The 20,609-nt window shown below is 47.4% G+C and overlaps 1 protein-coding gene across 1 annotated transcript in view; it reads left to right on the forward strand.

Annotated features, from left to right (window-relative positions):
* The window catches only part of LOC119405370 (gastric triacylglycerol lipase-like), a 35,643-nt gene extending 21,157 nt beyond the window's left edge, over positions 1 to 14,486 (forward strand). Inside the window, exons 5-9 of the mRNA XM_049419366.1 lie at positions 3,040 to 3,190; positions 4,412 to 4,507; positions 8,599 to 8,709; positions 12,113 to 12,181; positions 14,147 to 14,486. Coding sequence (XP_049275323.1) covers positions 3,040 to 3,190; positions 4,412 to 4,507; positions 8,599 to 8,709; positions 12,113 to 12,181; positions 14,147 to 14,452 — 733 coding nt within the window. The 3' untranslated portion in view covers positions 14,453 to 14,486. The remainder of the gene's footprint in view (positions 1 to 3,039; positions 3,191 to 4,411; positions 4,508 to 8,598; positions 8,710 to 12,112; positions 12,182 to 14,146) is intronic.
* The last annotated feature ends 6,123 nt before the right edge of the window (positions 14,487 to 20,609 follow it).

Here is a 20,609-nt window from a genome sequence, read left to right on the forward strand (position 1 = left end):
GACTGTGTGACGAACATAAAAACACGAGTTAACATGACAATCATGACACGCATGTCATGTACAGCATGACTTACGTGCCACGCTCATGGGGCGCTGGCGGCGGTTTCGCTAGATTTATATACACCAAAATTGGTATCTTGCGACGTGACTGTGTAACGAACACAAATAACACGAGTTAACATGAAAATCATGACACGCATGTCATGTACAGCATGACTTACGTGCCACGCTCATGGAGCGCTGGCGGCCGTTTCGCTAGCTTGATCTACCACGAAATTGGTATTGCGCGACGTGACTGTGTGACGAACATAAAAACACGAGTTAACATGACAATCATGACTCGCATGACATGCACAGCATGACTTACGTGCCACGCTCATGGGGCGCTGGCGGCGGTTTCGCTAGATTTATATACACCAAAATTGGTATCTTGCGACGTGACTGTGTAACGAACACAAATAACACGAGTTAACATGAAAATCATGACACGCATGTCATGTACAGCATGACTTACGTGCCACGCTCATGGAGCGCTGGCGGCCGTTTCGCTAGCTTGATCTACCACGAAATTGGTATTGCGCGACGTGACTGTGTGACGAACATAAAAACACGAGTTAACATGACAATCATGACACGCATGTCATGTACAGCATGACTTACGTGCCACGCTCATGGGGCGCTGGCGGCGGTTTCGCTAGATTTATATACACCAAAATTGGTATCTTGCGACGTGACTGTGTAACGAACACAAATAACACGAGTTAACATGAAAATCATGACACGCATGTCATGTACAGCATGACTTACGTGCCACGCTCATGGAGCGCTGGCGGCCGTTTCGCTAGCTTGATCTACCACGAAATTGGTATTGCGCGACGTGACTGTGTGACGAACATAAAAACACGAGTTAACATGACAATCATGACTCGCATGACATGCACAGCATGACTTACGTGCCACGCTCATGGGGCGCTGGCGGCGGTTTCGCTAGATTTATATACACCAAAATTGATATCTTGTGACGTGACTGTGTGACGAACATAAAAACACGAGTTAACATGACAATCATGACTCGCATGACATGCACAGCATGACTTACGTGCCACGCTCATGGGGCGCTGGCGGCGGCTTCGCTAGCTTGATCTACCCCGAAATTGGTATTGCGCGACGTGACTGTGTAACGAACATAAATAACACGAGTTAACATAAAAATCATGACACGCATGTCATGTACAGCATGACTTACGTGCCACGCTCATGGAGCGCTGGCGGCCATTTCGCTAGCTTGCTCTACCCCGAAATTGGTATTGCGCGACGTGACTGTGTGGCGAACATAAAAACACGAGTTAACATGAAAATCATGACACGCATGTCACGTACAGCATGACTTACGTGCCACGCTCATGGGGCGCTGGAGGCCGTTTCGCTAGCTTGATGTACCCCGAAATTGGTATTGCGCGACGTGACTATGTGACGAACAGAATAACACGAGTTAACATGAAAATAATGACACGCATGCCATGTACAGCATGACTTCCGTGCCACGATCATGGCGCGCTGGCGGCCGTTTCGCTAGCTTGATCTACCCGGGAATTGGTTTTGCGCGACGTGACTGTGTGACGAACATAAAAACACGAGTTAACATGAAAATCATGACACGCATGTCATGTACAACATGACTTACGTGCCACGCTCATGGGGTGCTGGCGGCCGTTTCGCTAGCTTGATATACACCAAAATTGGTATCTTGCGACGTGACCGTGTGAGGAACATAAATAACACGAGTTAACATGAAAGTCATGACACGTATGTCATGTACAGCATGACTTGCGTGCCACGCTCATGGGGCGCTGGCGGCCGTTTCTCTAATTTGATCGACCCCGAAGTTGGTATTGCGCGACGTTACTGTGTGACGAACATAAATAATAGGAGTTAACATAAAAACCATGACACGCATTTTCCTCAATGACATACAAGACGATGTATGCAGCTCTTTGCTGGCTGCTTCGCATTGCATCGATTCCCACAATGCGTGGGATCTGCCGGCTTTTTTTGTTTCACACATGCTCCGTAATTCGATTAAGTTCGTGTTGCGGAGGGGATCGGAGGGCAAACAAGGCAGCCGATATCCTAACGCACATTGTGAGGGAAAATGGAGCTGGGAAAGCCACGTATTGTACATGTCAGATAACATGTGATCGTTCAAATGACGGAGTAGATGCCAATGGACGAAGGGAACGTTTGGGCGTGTTGGTTCATCATTCTTCAGAAACCATAGCGCAAAAAAAGAACACGGGACAAGAAAGAGACCAGGACAAGCGCTATGGATGATCAAGCCGAGAACAATGGATGAGCAGCCGAGAACGGCCGAGAATTAGTTGGTAGAACAAAAAAAGTTTGCAGGCACAACATGAAATCAGCTAGCGCCATTCGCGGGGTCCATTGGAAATCATTGGGAAAGGTCGTAACCCTGCGTTGGGCTTCAAAACAGACTGATAATGATGATGAAGTTTATGTACGAGGGTTCTTAGGCGGGCTAGTTGGTTCATGAATATTATGGCAGTACAGCGCCATATTGAGAAAACTTTGATTTTATTTCCAACCAAAATCACGTAAACACTGGCGTCGTGCGTATCGAGCGATCCACTCAAAACATCAGTCGTTCCCTTGGAACCCTCTCCCCGGTGTATGCGCACGGACTGCGCTCCGCGGCAAAGCGCGGGATCATTGACCACCGCGCGAGTGCCTACAAGACGCTGCTGCAACGTCGCCACGGTCCCCCTTGATGAGGGAACCAAGCCGGGTCCGAAACGCCGGGTTTTTACGTGTCTACGTGATTTTGGTTGGAGATAAAATAAAACTTTTCTCAGTTTACATAACAACCAGACAGACATCTGTCTAATGTTTACCTTCAAGCGCCACATTGTCATTCCGATAGACAGCGCTGTGTCCCGTCTGCTCACTGTCCCGTATTTTGCGCTTTTGCCATAATGTAGATAGATTATGTGTTCAGCCATGATCTCACCTGTGTGAACTCAGGTTCGATCAGATGATCGAATACGATGTCCCTGCCATGATCGACTACGTGCTCCGAGAGACGGGCAACTCCAGACTCGGCTACATCGGCCACTCCCAGGGGACGCTCATCATGTTCGGCTTACTGTCGTCGGTGCCCGCCTACAATGATAAGGTACGGTAATATCATCAGTATTCACAATGTATTCCGAGAACGGTGAATTGGCCAATAATCCCTACAGAGCAAAATACGAAGGGAAGACACGAAGAGACACCTCAGCTTTATTAATGGGACAAGCGTCTTGTGTCATCGCGCTGTAAGTCTACTTGTATGGGGGAAAGGGGGGACGGAGGGGGGGGGGGTCAGTAACATGAGCGTTGTATAGGGCATGAGACGATCTTGCAGTTTACAGCCAACACGAGTTATTTATTTCTGTTATCTCTCAGCGACGGTTATTACAACCAGTGGTGTGACGCCACTGGCTATTGTAACAATAGCCGGAATCAAATTACAAATTAATGAAAATTAAAAAAAAAGAACTTTGAACAATCAGCCACCAGCTTTCCTTTGACTGTTGCGTCGTGCTCGTGCTGATGCTTTGTGCTGATGTGACTAACAAGCGTCTTCTTTTCTCTTTTCTCTTTGCTTTTTTGTTTTCTTTTTCCCCCTATAGCTCCACCTGAATTCAGCCGCTCCGGCCACCCGTCGAGTATGCGACCTTACGTTTAGTTGTTGAACGCCATATTTACTGACTTACAGCGGTAGGGGAATATCCGTCAACAACGCAAAAGCACTAGAAAAATGTCATGGGCAAATTTCCCTCTTTGAGAATGTTCACTCTGATAAGATAAGAAAGAGAAATTGGTTATAAATGACGTCGTAGCGCTGGAAAGACAGGATGCGAAAGACGACGGGACGGTGGGTTGTTTAATGAGTATTGGAAGGTTTGCTTGGCGATACGCCTAGCATGCTATTCCAGCTGTGTACGATGAAGTATGCGCTGTGCGCGACAGATACAGAACATACACAAAACAAACCGCAGCACTAAATAAACTGTTTCGATAAGTCCATGTTTCTGAAAACTTCAACCATGCTCTCGTTAATCTAAGTGCACAAAATGCACAGGCAGTATTTGTTCACGATAATAAAAACATGTCATCGTTCAAGATATGACTATCTTTGATGAATGATCGGTCCGAACATTAAGGCTCTTCTTTCTAGGTTAAGTAGTCTGGAAAATCAGATTTAGTGTGCTATGCGTTCCCGAATACTACATACAGGGTACAATGAAGGCGCGATTCGTCTGAAGTTACATAATGTGCACAGTATATTGTATTAGTGACACTAAACTTGTTTCAAACTGGCTTGACGCTGACGTCATGCACTATTGCGCAGGTGGGACTCTTCGTGGCGCTGGCCCCGGTGGCCACACCAGTTCACGCGATTTTCATTGCAAGGCAGCAGTTGTTAGCGCTGTCCGAGAGACCATCGGTGAGTATCTTCAGAACTATACTTGTATTTGGATTAATTAGTTCAGCGTTCTAATTTAGTAGAACGAACGAGCCAAAAAAATTCGAGCAGTTCAACTGACTTAAAGGGACTGACAACTGGACAGAACGTGTGACTAATCACACGTTCCTGGCGGAAATGAAAAGACTGTGAATTATAATTACAGATTCAAGCATCCTTTTCGCGATCTGAGCAGGATTTGTATGTTTACATCGGGCTTAAAAGTCACAAGAAACTGGTACGTCGAGCAGCCTCGCGCAAGAGCCTTGAAGCTGGATTATAAATTCCTTCACTTCGCTAACCTTGCTGTACGTAGTCTGTTGCTTTCATGCGCACCAACATTTAGTGCTCAAAATTAGAGTTATAAATTCGAGTGCATTATAGCTAAATACGCCGTTTAGAAGTTATTTAGAATTTATTTGCTTTATTCGGGACGTAGATTAAGTGATGAATATATAAATGCCATAATTTTCAAGCTGACTAGAGGAAGCGATTGTTCCGATTGGGAGAGCACCGATAATTAGCGCGTTGAAACAGAGCCATCAACAAGCAAAGGCCTCTTCAATAATGCTACTGCTGGTGATGAAAGCATTCATTTTGAACGTAACCATGAACGCACTGGTAATGACGATCAACGACGATGAAGATGATAGGAACACGCTGAAGTAGAGCTGTGGGCAAACAAATGGCCCTTGAATGGTGGTGGTGGTGAACATGAGGATTAACGCGCTGATGATGGCGACAATGAACGGTTATGATGGAAGTGTTGAATCAGAGCCGTTAGCAAGCGGCCACGTGAACGTTTATGATGACGATGATGATGATTTTAATAATGAACGCGTTGAGCTGATGATGAAAGCGTTGATTATGGTAAGAAGTAGCGATGATGATAATTATTATTGCATCGAAACAGGGCAGTTGGCAGGCAAACTTCCCATGCATGTACGATATAGAAGGGTGATGGAATCAGTGTCACTGGTGTTCCCAGCGTCCACATATGTGGACACTTGTTTTCTTCCAGAACTAATGCTACAATTTCCAGGTTTTTGGATTATTCTTACTTTCGTATGTATTGTAATTGCATATACGTAAAAAATATTTGCTTGCGCAACTGGATTGGCCGTGGGATACAAAGGGTTAAACAGGGAATGTAGCTCAAGTCAACGTTTCGACACTGCTGCCTTGAACAAGACACGTCCACTTGTCGAAACGTTGGCTCTAGTGACATTCCCTGTTTAACCCTTTGTATCCCACGGCCAATCCAGTTGCGCAAGCAAATATTTTTTGCTAACGTATTTCCGTCGCGGAAATACGTTAGCAAAATGAACGCCATCAGATGGCAAAGAAAAAAAACTATACGAAAAGTTCCGTTGACAAGAGTCGAACCCATGACCTCTCGGTCCGCGACGACGGCTGGCGGACATTTAGACCACTGAGCTACCGCCAAACACATAACGATAGCTACATGAACACGCCTTTTATATTTCACACTTTCCTCTCACAGTGCTCTGGGATGGGATGGGATGGGATGGGATGGGATGGGATGGGATGGATGGATGGATGGATGGATGGATGGATGGATGGATGGATGGATGGGATGGATGGGATGGATGGGATGGATGGATGGATGGATGGATGGATGGATGGACGGACGGACGGACGGACGGACGGACGGACGGACGGACGGACGGACGGACGGACGGACGGACGGACGGATGGATGGATGGATGGATGGATGGATGGATGGATGGATGGATGGATGGATGGATGGATGGATGGATGGATGCTATGATCGTCCCCTTTATAACCGCGCGGTGCATATGTGACCAGGCTCGAAAAACAAAAACAAAAAAACGCACCTTTGCTACGACCGTCCCATTCGGCGCGTTTCCAATAGAAGTGTAATTTCTTCAACGCTTTAACACCCCGCGATGTGGCGGCTTTAGCCCAAGCCTCGCTCACAGCATCCACCCATATCAAAATATAGCTCTCCGACGCTCGCCTGGCTGTCGCCCCGCGTTCCCCGCTCGCTCTGTGAGAACTGACGGCCAGGCTAGATGGAAGACACGACGCGCGTAGCGTTTCTCTTCGCGTTTCACGACGCTTTGAAGGAGTGCATATCGAGTATCAGTGTTTATTACGTGCTTTTTGATGCCATCTTTGCGCGGGATTCGCCCCATATGCGGTGCCCACGTATATGTTAAGAACTTCAGCTACCGCAAGGGTGAAATCATGATCATGGGCATTAGCCGTCGGTACGGAGATGTGCCTCTAAGCGCCTGGGCATGTCCCACAGCGACACACCCCATCAATCACAGCAAGAATACTAAATTTAAGATTACCACGCCCGAGCAGTGGGAGGCTATGCTGCTCAGCGCGTGCCCGGATGACCAACTCTGGGCATTCCGGCTGGCCGAAGACGCCGCCAAGACCCAAGGTCTGGCCGCCGCCTGAGGAAGGGGGGCTCCGGTAGGGGCTAGTCTCTTGGCCTCCACCTCCCTTGACCCCAGCAAGGACAAAAATAATCTCTCTCTCTCTCTCTCTCTCTCTCTCTCTCTCTCTCTCTCTCTCTCTCTCTCTCTCTCTCTCTCTAGGCGTCAACGTGAGTGCGTCCACATCAAGCGGTGTCATATCAGTCAAACGACAGTAGACATTGTACAAGCTCTCACATACTAATGAACTATAAACAATCAACTACTTCTGTGACGACACGTTTCACTTTCTTGTTATATCGATTCCTATGACGGAGGGATCAGCCATCATTTTTTTTTCTCCGGATCTGAAGTGAATGTTAGACAACTTAACTTGCGTGCTATATTAATGACATCATTTATTTGATGTCGTTTCCCTCACAGAAATAACGTGAATAATTTACCGACGTGACGTCGGTAAATTCTTGGTGACGTCCGGCAGGAAACAATTTCGTTGTAAAAATAATGTCCCTCTGGAGAGCTCCTGGAAACAGGGGCGTAGCCAGAAATTTTTTTCGGGGGGGGTTCAACCATACTTTATGTATGTTCGTGCGTGCGTTTGTATGTGTGCGTGTATGTATACGCAAGCAAAACTGAAAAATTTCGGGGGGGTTTGAACCCCCCAACCCCCCCCCCCCCCCCCTTGGCTACGCCCCTGCCTGGAAACCATTCTTTGAATGCAATATCGCTGAGGCAAGTACAGAGAAGCATGAATCGTCGGGATTCAACAAAAGCCACCTGAACTCTTAAAAAATATGTAGTGGCATTTTGTAACTTTTTAGGTAGATCATTGGGAGAGGCCTTCGTCCTGAAGTAGACGTAAAGTAAACTGATAATTATGATGATGATTAGGTAGTAAATGCGTGTCACAACATTGACTACATATGTAGTAAGTGCAGGTAGTAACCGCCAAGTTGGTAACGTTACAGCCATGACGAGTTACAGAAGCACAGTTGGTCGAAATCATACCGCTGTCCTCCACTAATGGCGTGACCTAAAACTCCAAAATTTATTAATGCGTAGGCATTCTTTGGTTAGTATACGCATGCCTCGGTCTGTTCGCAATGCACCGCGCTATACGCGTTACGTTAAGTGGGCCGACTTTGGGTATAATGATTAGCGGTGAACGGTAACGGGTGCCCTGGCCATACTACCAGCACCTGGCCTACCGCACTTGCTCGCGTAATAGCGGCAGTGGTCAGCACCAGAGTTCTACAATCATACCAGTTGCGAAAATCCTCATAGACTCCATATATTCAAACGCGCCATTGGCCAAAATCACGGATGTTTGTTGAGCCCATTGTATAAATAAATAAATAAATAAATAAATAAATAAATAAATAAATAAATAAATAAATAAATAACTTGCTAATGTCGACTACTGTTCGCTGTATGTCTGAAACTGTTGTCGGCTTGTGCTGGCGAATGATGGTTACTGTCAGCTAATGTTGCCACATGTTGATTAGTTTATGCAATTGAAGATATTGTTTACGCACTAGATCGCAGTAGGAGTCCGTGCTTAAATGAATTTTTTATCTCTATGCACGGGACGGAACGAAGATCCGCAGCGCGGTGCTTAAGATGGGGGAAATATTGGGGCAGAAACCCCTGTGGAAGAAGATCGCAGACAAGCCCTGTCGCATGCAGGAGTCGCTGTATCTCTGCGAGTCCGTGTGGAGCACCATCTTTGGACCGTCCGTCATGTTCAACGTGGTAAGCGGAAATTAATAATTTCTAGGGCATTACGTGCCAAAACTACGATATGATTACGAAGCACGTCGTACTGAGGGGGGGGCAGGGGGTTCCCGATAATTTTGACCACCAGGGGTTCTTTAAAGAGACCGACAGCTGGCCAGAACGTGTGAATTGACGGAGGTGGAAATGAAAATACCATGATTCAAGCATCCTTTTCGCGATGTGAAATGTGTTTCCTCTCTTCTATCCCCTCCTGTCGTGTGCGCTGTTAAGCACTCTTTATCATGATCACCATTACCACTTGACCACCGCGGCGGGTCGGAGCGAGCAAAGGTAGACAGCGCAAACGCTTATTCTATAATTATTTTTTCTGCGCTGGCTCGTTCTCGAGCTTCGAGCTAAAAATAAGCAACGCGTGGAGCACTCGATCTTGCTACAGAACACACTGTTTTTGTGAAAAACTCTAATGAAGCACTTTAAAGTATCTGTATTGCTGTAAAGTTGGCTCTTATGCAAGGATTGCAGCCGTGGCTTGCTAGTGATCGCTGTTTCGTTCCTAAACGCCGCAGAGCCGCCTTCATGTCTACTTGCGCCAGGTACCCGCCGGTACATCGTGGAAGAACCTGCTGCACTTCGCTCAGGCAAGAATACACAATTTCGCCGCGTGTGCTGGGGGGAAGAACACTGTCATAAACGGGAAAGGCAAAGGTGACACAAGATCTCTTCGGTTTGACTGCCCTATGTGTCTCATGGGTTCAACTTAAATTGAGGACGACGCAGCGAGTCATGGAAAGGAAAATGATAGGTGTAACCTTAGGGGACAGGAAGAGAGCAGAATGGGTCAGGGAACAAAAAGGACATCATAGTCGAAATCGAGAAGAAGAAATGGGCGTGGGCAGGGCATGTAGCGCGCAGACAAGATAACCGCTGGTCATTAAGAGTAACATACTGGATTCCAAGAGAAGGCAAGGGCGCGAGGGGGAGGCAGAAAGCTAGGTGGGCGGATGAGATTAATTAAGAAGTTTGCGGGGATACGTAGCTCCAGCAAGCACAGGACAGGGTTGATTGGTGAAACATGGGAGAGGCCTTTGCCCTGCAGTGGGCGCACTCAGGCTGATGATGATGACGATGATGATGTGTTTCATGCGTGATCTTGGACTAAAAGCCGAGGGTGACTCCACGACAGATCGAACCTGCATGTAGGCTCGATGTTTTTGTTTTGTCTCGTCTTTTTATATGTCATGTAGGCATATTGAAAGTGCACAAAACCGAAAACTTTAGTCTAAAAGAGAAAAAAAACATGGCTGATCCCTCCGCCATAGGAATCGGTATAACACGAAAGCGAAACATGTTTTCACAGAAGTAGTGCTTATTGTGTAGTGATATATGAAAGCTCGTGCAATGTCTATTCGTGTTTGGCAGCTATATCACCGTTTGACATGTATGCACCCATGTTGACGCCTAGTGGCATGTCTCCGTCGCGACGACTAATGCCCATGATCATGATTAAAGCGTTGTGGTAGCTGAAGTTGTAAACATATACTTGGACTCAGCGAATCGCGAATTCCGCGCAAAGATTACATTAACAAGCTCATAATCAACACTGGTACCCGATATGCATTTCTTCAAAACGTCGTCAATTAAGGAGAGAAACGGCAGGGTGTGCGCTTTCTAGTAATGGGTAACCGATGCCTGTGCTCATGCATACACTACCACACTGCTCTTCAGCAACACGGGAGGCAGAGGTTCGTAGCTTGAACCGCAAACGCGTGCGTCCCACTGGCCTCTGTCTCGCACACCAAGGCACGGCATTTGCCCGTCGAAATCGTGTCCTTTCTGCAACACGTATTGCAGCAGTTTTGTTAGTCGGTGCTTTCGCAATCGAAGCAGTCAGCGGCGGAGAAATCCCTTTGGTGCATGTGGAAGCTGCACTACTTCGATGAGCTGGCGCACGCTAACACGAAGCGAAAGGCAAAGAACGTAACTGCGTCTAGGGTGCCTCGGCGATGCCAGCGCGGCCAGTGTCCCTCGCTGGTATCGAGACGCTTTAACCATGACCTGCGATATCGCGTGCAATCTCGCAGTAAGCGCTGGTAAGTGTCGATCGAGACGCATTACTTCTTTTCACCTCTCACAGACGGCGGCACCGCCCCGCTCCGTCCTGCCCCGCCCGCCTACCTACACTGCCAACAGAGAGCACCATGCGAGAGAGAATGTGTGAAAGATATAAGGCGCGTTCGTGAAGTGTCCAGCTCGGCCAAGGTAGCTTAGTCGGTTGAGCGTCGGGCGCTTACAGTGGCGTAGCCAGGGGGTGGCAAACCGGGCCCATGCCCCTCCCCCGAAATTTTTCCCCATAGAATACAGAGCAAAAAATGACGCTCGACCAAACTTATCTGCGCAGACCCCATGTCGGATCAAAAAGGTGCCCCCCCCCCCCCCCCCCCAAAAAAAATACTGCCTACGCCACTGGGCGCTTACCGTCACGGCCGCAAGGTCGTGGGTTCGATTCCCAGCGCCGGACCTTTTTCTTGTTTTTTTTTCTTTCTCATCCGTTGGCGTCCATTTTATCAACGTCATATCCGTAACGGAAGTACTTGGTGGACCCCGGCATAAAACACTTTCGTGTTAAAAAAAACATTCCTAATGCGCCCCCTCCCCCCAAAAATTGCAAAGGTTTCGAGGTCCGCAGATGCCGCACTGCACTTACTCGACAGGAACTCGTGCGTCATCGTGCACGACACTCTCGACAGCAGGTTCAAAAAGTGCAGTCAAATCGAATAGACCGTGATACAGGGTGCTTCGGTTAACTTGCGCCTATAGTATTACAAACACGTGCCCTAAGCGTGTCGAATTGACCGAGTCTTGTTGTGAGCCGTACGCAGCACGTCAGGGCATTTTCTCGTATCCACCAAGCTGGATAATTAACAATTATTGCTTAATTAACTTCTTAATAACTATAGCGAAAAACCTTCAAGGCAAAAGTTGTAGGATTTGTTCTGAAACCTCGGGATATTTCATGCATGCTAAGATAACCGTCAATCCGGTTAGCTGCGCAATTAACAAAGATTCCTTAATTAACCTTTAAAATAGTAACTCTAACAAAAAATATTCAATAGGAAAGTTGTAACGTTTGTTCAGCAACGTCGGATTATTTCATCTGTGTTAAGATAGCTGTCCTGCTAACATTTCTCCAGCTTTTCTTTAGAGTACGCGAAATTAAGTATACTTGGCGCAAGTTAGCTGAAACACCCTATAGAATGAACTATTATCTACTAACATAGCCTCTGCAAAAAAGACTAACTGCACGACGTTATAGATTAGGCTCGCAAAAGCATTAACGTAAACTGGGAACGTCAACAACCTTCGAGCGCTGGATGGTCAGAATTTAATTTATTTATCTTTTTCATTGACCACTGTGCAGCTTGTCAAAACTGGCCGTTTCTGCAAGTACGACTACGGCGCAGCGAAGAACAAGGAAATCTACCGTCAGGTAAGCATCAATTCGACCCCTAATTTTTTATTGTCAAATAATAATTCTGATCAGAAATATTCTTATTAAACAAAGGGACAAATTAGGCTCTTTTCTATATTTTCAATATTTTATCTTAGTTACCCGATTCTTAGCAGTGTCCCAGTCCCTCAGGGTGGGTGTGAGCCAAATTTTAAGGTTCTACATCTACATCAGACATCAGTAGCGGTGTAACGGCTTTCTCTATAGCTGGCGTTGGAACTGGCCGGGTGTGCGCTCTTGAGCTCGAGGACGCGGGTTCGGTTCTCGGCCGTGGCGGCAGCATTTCAATAGGAAGGCCAAATGAAAGAACCCCTGTGTGCCTTGATTTAGGTGTACATTAAAGAACCCCGGGCAGTCAAAAGTAACCCGGAGTCCCTCACTCCGTCGTGCCTCATAACCCCATCATCGTTTTCGCCCGTAAAATCCAGAACTACATGTTTAACAGCTTTCCCGTCGCTTCAGTGGAAGTATTATTAAGGCAACCACCTGAAGTAACTCATCATGCAATGACCTTGAGCGTGACCTGGTAAAAACATAAAACACGTTGAGCCAGAGGGAAGCAACGATTCCGAGGGTCTCTTACACTATCTTTAAGACAACTCGAATGCGAAGCGTGGCTCGTAGCCCGCGGGTTGCGCATTCATTTCGTCTTTGCGGCCTTCGCGTGACTAAGCCTACTGACGGCTACGTAGTAACGCGGAAGGGGCGCGCGATGGAAGACGTTGAGTCAGGGCCTAGTGGATTGTGTGGTAATAATAATTGCTAGGGTTTTACGTCCCAAAACCACGATATGATTATGAGGCACGCCGTAGTGGAGGGCTCCAGAAATTTCGACCACCTGGGGTTCTTTAACGTGCACATAAATCTAAGTACACGGGCCTCAAGCATTTTCGCTTCTATCGGAAATGCGGCCGCCGCGGCTGGGATTCGATTCCGGGACCTTCGGGTCAGCAGTCGAGCACCGTAATCACTAGACCACCGTGGCGGGTTGGATTGTGTGGTAGGCCGAATAGGTATGTAATGCCAGAGAATGCTCAACAAGCATGAAATGAGGCACGACAAGTCAAACGGCTCGTCGAATTCTGATGTGACGTTTCAGTCTTTAATGCATCGTCATTAAGGCCGTCGCCTTCAAGTCTTCTTAGCAATGGTGACCCTTAGAATTTTCTAAAGTGTCTTACCATTTGTACGTTCTGTTGTTAGACTTGGCGAGTAGCACGCCTTTAAGTCTACCCTTAGGTAAATGGTACTCGTGAAACTTTCAGTTACATTTCTCTCGGTCCTTCTCTTCTTTGAGAAGCGATGTTACGAACCATCGTTCTGTGATCGATAGACTCTTTCACTGCCTAGAGCTGTCCTGTTCATCACCGACACACACGATGCCCGAAGCCATACTTACACTATTTGCGGCACTCTGCAGTGTGTTCTTAAGTCAGTCATTTAAACCAGACCCTTCTTTGGCTAAGGCTAGCCCACTAGTCAACGTGTACTAGATGGTTCAGTTCCAACTCGATTGTTACGCATATAATGCGAAACATATTCGATAAAGTAAGCCGGAATTGATTTGAACCACTCTTTTCGAAATGCATAAAAATACTAGAGTTCAAGCGGTAAAGGAGAAAACTTCTAGCGACGTAAATAAAGGCATAAAGACAAAGTATACTACGGCATTGCCGATAGTGAAAAAAAAAAAAAAGAAAAGAATTCTACTAGGAATTCGATCAAAACATCACTGAGGTTTTCGCAAGCGAGTGGCCCACTTCAAAGCCCATAATTCTTTCGTTCATCACCTCCTCTGTTTGCTTTTATTTCCATGCCTGTTTTATTTCTACGCTATACTTTGTCTATTCGCCCTATGCTGAACGGTAGCAAACATAGGCGTGCGCGCACGCTTCCCGATTTGGGGGTGGGCAAGTCTCACCCTTTACGCCCTTTTAATCGCAGACTGCGCCCCCTTGCTATCCCCTGGAGGAAATCCGTGCTCCCGTCGCCATATTCTGGGGACACGGGGACACGCTCTCCAGGCCGCAGGACGTCGACCGAATCCGCAACCGCATCTCCAGCATCGTCGTCGACGAGCGCGTCGGGTCTGGCCCGTTCAACCACGTCGACTTCATCTACGGAGTCCACGTCAAGCGTGTCCTCTACGACAGGATGATACAAGTCATCGGACAGTTCTACAGCACGTGCCTAACTCGTTCCACTTCTGAGTCGACAACTGCGACACCGCACGAAAATGCCAAATCCTGATGTCGGATCGCAAACACAGCCCAGTCGCATCGAGAAGTCGTTGAAAGGACGAATACCAATAGGGCACTACAATTAGTAGCGTTTGATGTCGGGCTAATTGGTTGAATTGACTGGCACATATGCTCGGGCAGGGACGAAGCGCTTGTCCGCGTCCTGTGTTCTTCGTCCCTGTCCGAGCATTTGCGCCAGTCGATTGAACTACAGGCACTAGAGTTCCTTGAGCAAGTTGGTGATACGAGTTTAAAAGTTTAAAATAGCGCAGAACAACGCAGACGAAAAAGAACAGACCTATAGTACTCCGTTTCATATTTAGCGCGCGACGCTGTCGAAACTATAGTCGATTACAACCTAAGAATCATACACGCTCCGCCCCCAAAACTGCGCGCGCCTGCCATTAATTTGTGCAAGAGAATTGTGCTTGGTGGTTGCCGTTCTAACCACAAGTACTTTTATCGCGGTTGATGTGAACACTACGCATATTATGCCTTAAAAATTCGGCGTTCCTTGTTAAAATTGTATACGTTTGACTGATCAATGAAGTCGGAACCGTTGCTGAAAATTGCCAGGAGGGTCAAGTTTTTGACCGGAAACTAGCGACGCACACGAATATGTGTCTGTTTGAGAAAGTCGCCTATCTGAAATGTGCGAGAGGTGCTTGACGTCACGGAAACGAGTAATGTAACTGGATGGGGCATTTATGCAAGTTTTCTCTGGGTGGGACAGCGACGGTTGTGGGCGGAGCTTACATTTATTTTATATTGTAACCGGCTGCAGCAGTAACTTGCAGTAACTTTCTCCGCATCAAATATTAGTTCGGTGTTCTTACAAATTAAAACGTCGTTCAGAAAACCATATGTTCCAGCCTGCTGTCTCAGACCAAAGGAACATGAAAAAAAAAAAAAAAAAACTCGTTATTTTATGCGATATTGCGAGCGCGTGCTTGACTATTACGTTTCTGATACCTTCAACTTGTTATTGCCAGCCAGGTTCAGCCTTCCAAGCACTTGAGGCTCTGGCTGGCCTGCAACTTGAACTGCATTGGAAATGAAGTATGCGTGTGTATGTGCTGAAATACGTGAAATTGTTCTTTAGTCGAGCATTAAATCAAAAAAGGTTCGAGGTTTCAAAGTAAACGAACTGTATTATACGGCTGTTAATCCGTTATTTATATTCACACGGTTTGTGGTTGCTTTCGCTTTTCACTTTTCATACGCAGACCGTCGCGGCACCTCATATGCAGGCTCGCGCGACCACGAGCGAGTTTTCAAGCACGGAAGCTGACAACAAAATGCGTGGTGCTGTACAATAAATAGCCGAGCTTCCAGCGTAGGTTCCACTAAACGCTGCGCATGAATTTTTTTTTTAATTGGGTCGGCAGGTTAAATAGAACGCCGACGATAAGGTCAGTAGGTTTCAGGCTGTTTTTCCTGAGGTGTCTTGACGTATGAAAGGGATAATTGACAACCACCTGTTTGTAGCATGAAGCCACCAGGAAAAAAAATACGGATTTCCCTTTCATAAATTTTATCCCTTTCATAATCCTTTGGCCACCTTGCGGGATTCCGCAGAACTCGTTTGCAATATTCCGTATCCATGTGTTTCGACATGTCGACTAATTCGCCCTCGCGTTGGCAATTGCAGGCTTCCTGTTTATCACAATTGGTAGAGCCACCGCCCCGGAAAGGCGTTGGTCCCGGGTTCGATCCCCTGACCAGGACGAATTTTTCTTCAACTATAGGGATTTCCATTAAGGGCGGGTCGATGTTGAAGTGGAATAAAATAACCTTTGCGTGAGATATTAACGAAATCCATTTTTTATTTGAAAGGCCCATGTGTGCTATTATGTATAGAATATAACATCGTTCAAACGTCCGCCGCAGTTTTTCACGCTGGCACGGACCCGAGTAGTACCATTTTCAATGACTCTGCCACATAGATCCGGCTGAATTTTAGCGATGGCCTGAGTTATGTTGACTTTAAGGGCATCGGTCAATTGCGGCTTATTGGTATGGACCTGTGACTTCAGAAAACTCCAGAATGAAGAGGTCTAGCTGCGTCAAATAGCACGACCTTGGTGGGCAGTTCAGGTGACCTCTGCGAGAGTCTCCAAACCCTCAAATGGTTCATGCATAATGTCCACCGTTACGCCCGCTGTGTGGCACGTAGCGCCGTCCTGCATGAACCACATGCCGTCTATGTCTATATCGTTCAATTTCGGTCCAAAGAAATCGGTTATCATTTTCCGTAGCGCTCGCCATTTTCGTAGCGCTCACCATTGACGGTGATGGCCGCACCAACGTAGTTCTCAAAAAAGTATTGACCTATGGTGGCACCGGCCCAAAATCCGCACCAAACAGTAAGTTTTTGCGGATGAATTGCCGCCTGGTGAACCTCCTCTGATGATGATATATGATGTTTATTGGCGCGAGGGCCATTTGAAGTGAACCTCGTCTGGGCTGGCGTCGTCCCATACACGGCAATTCTGCTTGTTAACATCGCCATTTATCCAAAAATGCGCCTCGTCGCTAAACAAGATTTCTCAGCTCGACGTTTGCAAGAACGGTCATTTTAAAAATAAAATTTCATCATTTGGACGTGCTGCTCAATCGTGTAACTTACCATGGTGATTTGGCATCACTGACTGAACAATATAAACAGATTAGACAGACGCCACCGAAACAACATGGCCGCCACAGACTGCCAACATCGACCTGCCCTTAATGGAAAACCCTATCGAAGCTTTCCTTCCTGAGGAATCTGTATGGATTTCCTGGTGGCTTCGTGCAACAAACGGATGGTTGCCTATTTTCCCTTGCTTAACCCTTCCGCCACCTTGCGGAAGCCAGCGTGAAACGCGAAGTGAGCGGGGTCCTGGGTCGCGAATACATTGAAATTTTATTTTGTGACTACTGCGACGTGACACCACAGCGATGATCGTTTCATTCATAAAGCAAGTCATTCTCATGACTGACAGAAGCGGAACACACGTCTATAAGAATTAAAATTTTAAATTCTGGCGTATTGCGTACGTGCCAGCGCCACGAACTCTTCAACGTTCATGCAAATGTGGGTTATCGCTTTTAGCAGTTCATACACGTAATAACACTTAATTCTAGCACGTTCATGTCCCACTCATCCATACGCGATAAACATCGCATGATAATTTCAATTTACCGACATTATGTCTACAGGGAAACATTTCTTCAATTTTACGGTGCAGAGATTCGGAATCAAATGTCACAACAGAAAACTGCCAGAATCTCCAATTACCTTCCGAGCTATGGTGTCTAAATAAAACATTTCCGAGTTGCCTACCAGAGTGCTTGAACAAAATTGCTCTGTTTTTTTTTTTTTTTTGCTTGAATGTCAAGAACAACGAGTAAGTGTATTTTGAATGAGACATTATGTGCCTGACGTTGGCTTTTCTTATTGTTTACATTTCGTTAAGTTCCTTCCTGGGACCTACCTGTCGCTCCAGTTTTTCTTGAACTGGCAACTAGCTTATCAGCTGCAGCGGTGTTTTTTAATGCTATGTACAATTTTTCTTATCTAGAATTGACAAAGATGACTGACTGATTGCTTTATTGATTGACTGCCTCCATATCTTAGCAGAACTCGTTGCTGGGCATGTTGGTACAGGTGCTCACAAGATAATCCGGAACGCCGGACAGGCAGCCAGTGACTTAGTGCGCCGCTGGAAAAATAGTGCCATGTTCTGCACGTGCGCGGTCTTCCTAGCAACCAAGTCTCGCTCCCTATACGCCTTGTGCACCGCCTATAGAGGCGCCACTGATAGCCACCTAGCGGGTGCTGCCGACAGTACGTGCGGGAAGCCGAGCAGACGACAGCGCTTTGCGCAGCTTTGCTGTGAGGAGATGAATGAAGTTCGCGGCTGCTATTTCACCTTCGTGCGGGTGCCTGCAGGAAAGGCGCGGGCCTTTGCGAAAGTGGACTTGTGCACGATGTTTGTCACAAACGAGCGCTTTTAACTAAGCGCACGTCGCCGATTTCGAACGACGGCATGAAAGCCTGGTGCCGACGGTTCGTGCGCGACAGAGCGCGCGCATCGAAAAAACAAGTATAGAAAGGCGCCGGGAGCGCGCCCCTTACCCTCTCCGCAGAAGACGCCACCGACACAGCCAACGAACGCGAAAGATCGGGATATTCGACAAAGCAAAGCAGAGCCAGCGGCGCCGTCTGATTCCGCAGACGAATTGGTGAGAGGATCTCGCCCTTTCCCTAGCTTTCGCTGTGCTACGCACAGACGAATCATACGCACCTTCCCGAACCCAGGCGCGAGCCGATACAGGCAATGCAAGCGCGCGGCGGCGGAGAGTCAGTCAGTGAGGAGTTAGTCGGCGAAGTTATGTTGTTCTAGTGATAGCATCGTTCGCTCGACCGCAGCAGACGTGTTGTTTGATGATCTGGTGCTGTGAGTAAAGTATCAAGAGATGACAGTGACAAGTTTTGAAGAGGGTCGCCGAGAAGACATGTGATGACCGACTGCGGAGGAGAACGAACGTCCGCGTGGAGTGAATCGTCATGCCGGTGAATATCAAAGGTGCGTCGCGCAGACCAGCGTAACAAGACCCAGCTATGAGGTGCAGCTCGTGGTGAACATCAGCTTTGTTTTGTTTACAAAGGTGACGTCTCAATCACTTCTTGTTCTTTCTGAAGTCAACCATTGCTGCATTTCTGTTTCTGTAAATAATAAATATAGAACTTAGCTTGTAATAGCGCGGTACATGTACCGCGCTAGTACGAGCTAAGTTCCTGGATGACCAACTCACCCGAACTACAACACTTCTGAAATATAGAACGTTTGAGCGAAGTGCCCTGCACGGCGGTCGAACCGAACCAACGCATGCTCAGGCTGATAACTTTGGTCGTCTACCAGTGTCAACATGATCGAGTGCATCCAGCGAGCACCGATATGGCAGAACGAAAGCATTAGAACAAGAAGAGACGTGTTAACCCGCGCAATGACGAAGCGGCTCGTCTTTGCCAACGAACAGCGGCGATCCATTGCTTCCGTCGCTCTTGCTCAGGAGGCCTTGCGGTAAGTGAGTAAAACCGTGTTCCGGGCGCGTTTTTGTAGGTGTTTGAGCACTCCACTCCACAGCAATTCTTATTCGACATCCCTTGAAGTTTCGGCCACCAAACATACGACGAACGTTGCGTATTTCACTACGGAAACGTGAACAACGCGGAAACACACGTACAACGACGTAGGAAACCACGGCGGCCGTCTGCTTGCTTTCCCGAGAGCAATGACTGAGTTCGCCGCCTATGGCGCTTCCGTCGGCGCGCACTAGGCGTATAGTCCATCTAGACTAGCATTGTCTTGCGCCAAAAGGCTTGGTTATGCGCACCTTAGCGCTGTGACAAGGGCTGCTTGGCGGATGAGAGCAATGACGCGCTGTGTGTGCGCGCGCGTTGGATCAGAGATTGTGTGCGTGCATTCGTATGCTTGGACGCCTTCTATATTTTGTTACGATAAGCGTCAGTTATCTTTTCCATAGGGCTTGCCAGACTGATATGGTGCGTGACTGTGACACCACTAAGAGGCACCTAATGCTAGCCTTTTGGCGAAAGGTAACGTCGTTCTAGGTGCACTAGGGCACGAGGCTTGCTCGCTAGGGATAACGCGCACGCGCAGATCATGGCTGTACATTTCCGTCGTTGTGCTCCGCCGGCGAGCGAACGCCTGTCCGGCGTTCCGAATTATTTTGTGAGTACCTGTACCGAGTAAGATAGTCGTGCTACAAAAAAATTAATGAAAAAATCCAGTACCAAAAGCCAGGTTGACTTTTCATGACCAGATTTAGGGACATGTGCACGGAGGGCCATGTCCCTCCGTGCACATGTCCGTGAATATGGAGCGTTCGTGAATATGGAGAAAACTAGGATTTGGTTAATGGGGAACGAAACATTCTAGATCTGCTGCTATTAGTTGGAACAGTGCACCGCTCGGGCACCTTGTGCCTTTGCATCGAATGCGGAACATTGGACTGCACTGCTCGTCAGCAATCACGCTTGTCAAGCACGCCTCGCAAGCATGGATGGGGTGAGGAGAACTTTCTGTGTGCGCCTGTGCGCAGGTATGCAATGTCTTCCTTGTCACAAAGGTTATTTACTTGTGTCAGGTACTAAACTG

Source organism: Rhipicephalus sanguineus, chromosome 9, assembly GCF_013339695.2.
Source record: "Rhipicephalus sanguineus isolate Rsan-2018 chromosome 9, BIME_Rsan_1.4, whole genome shotgun sequence".
In the NCBI taxonomy this organism is placed as follows: domain Eukaryota; kingdom Metazoa; phylum Arthropoda; class Arachnida; order Ixodida; family Ixodidae; genus Rhipicephalus; species Rhipicephalus sanguineus.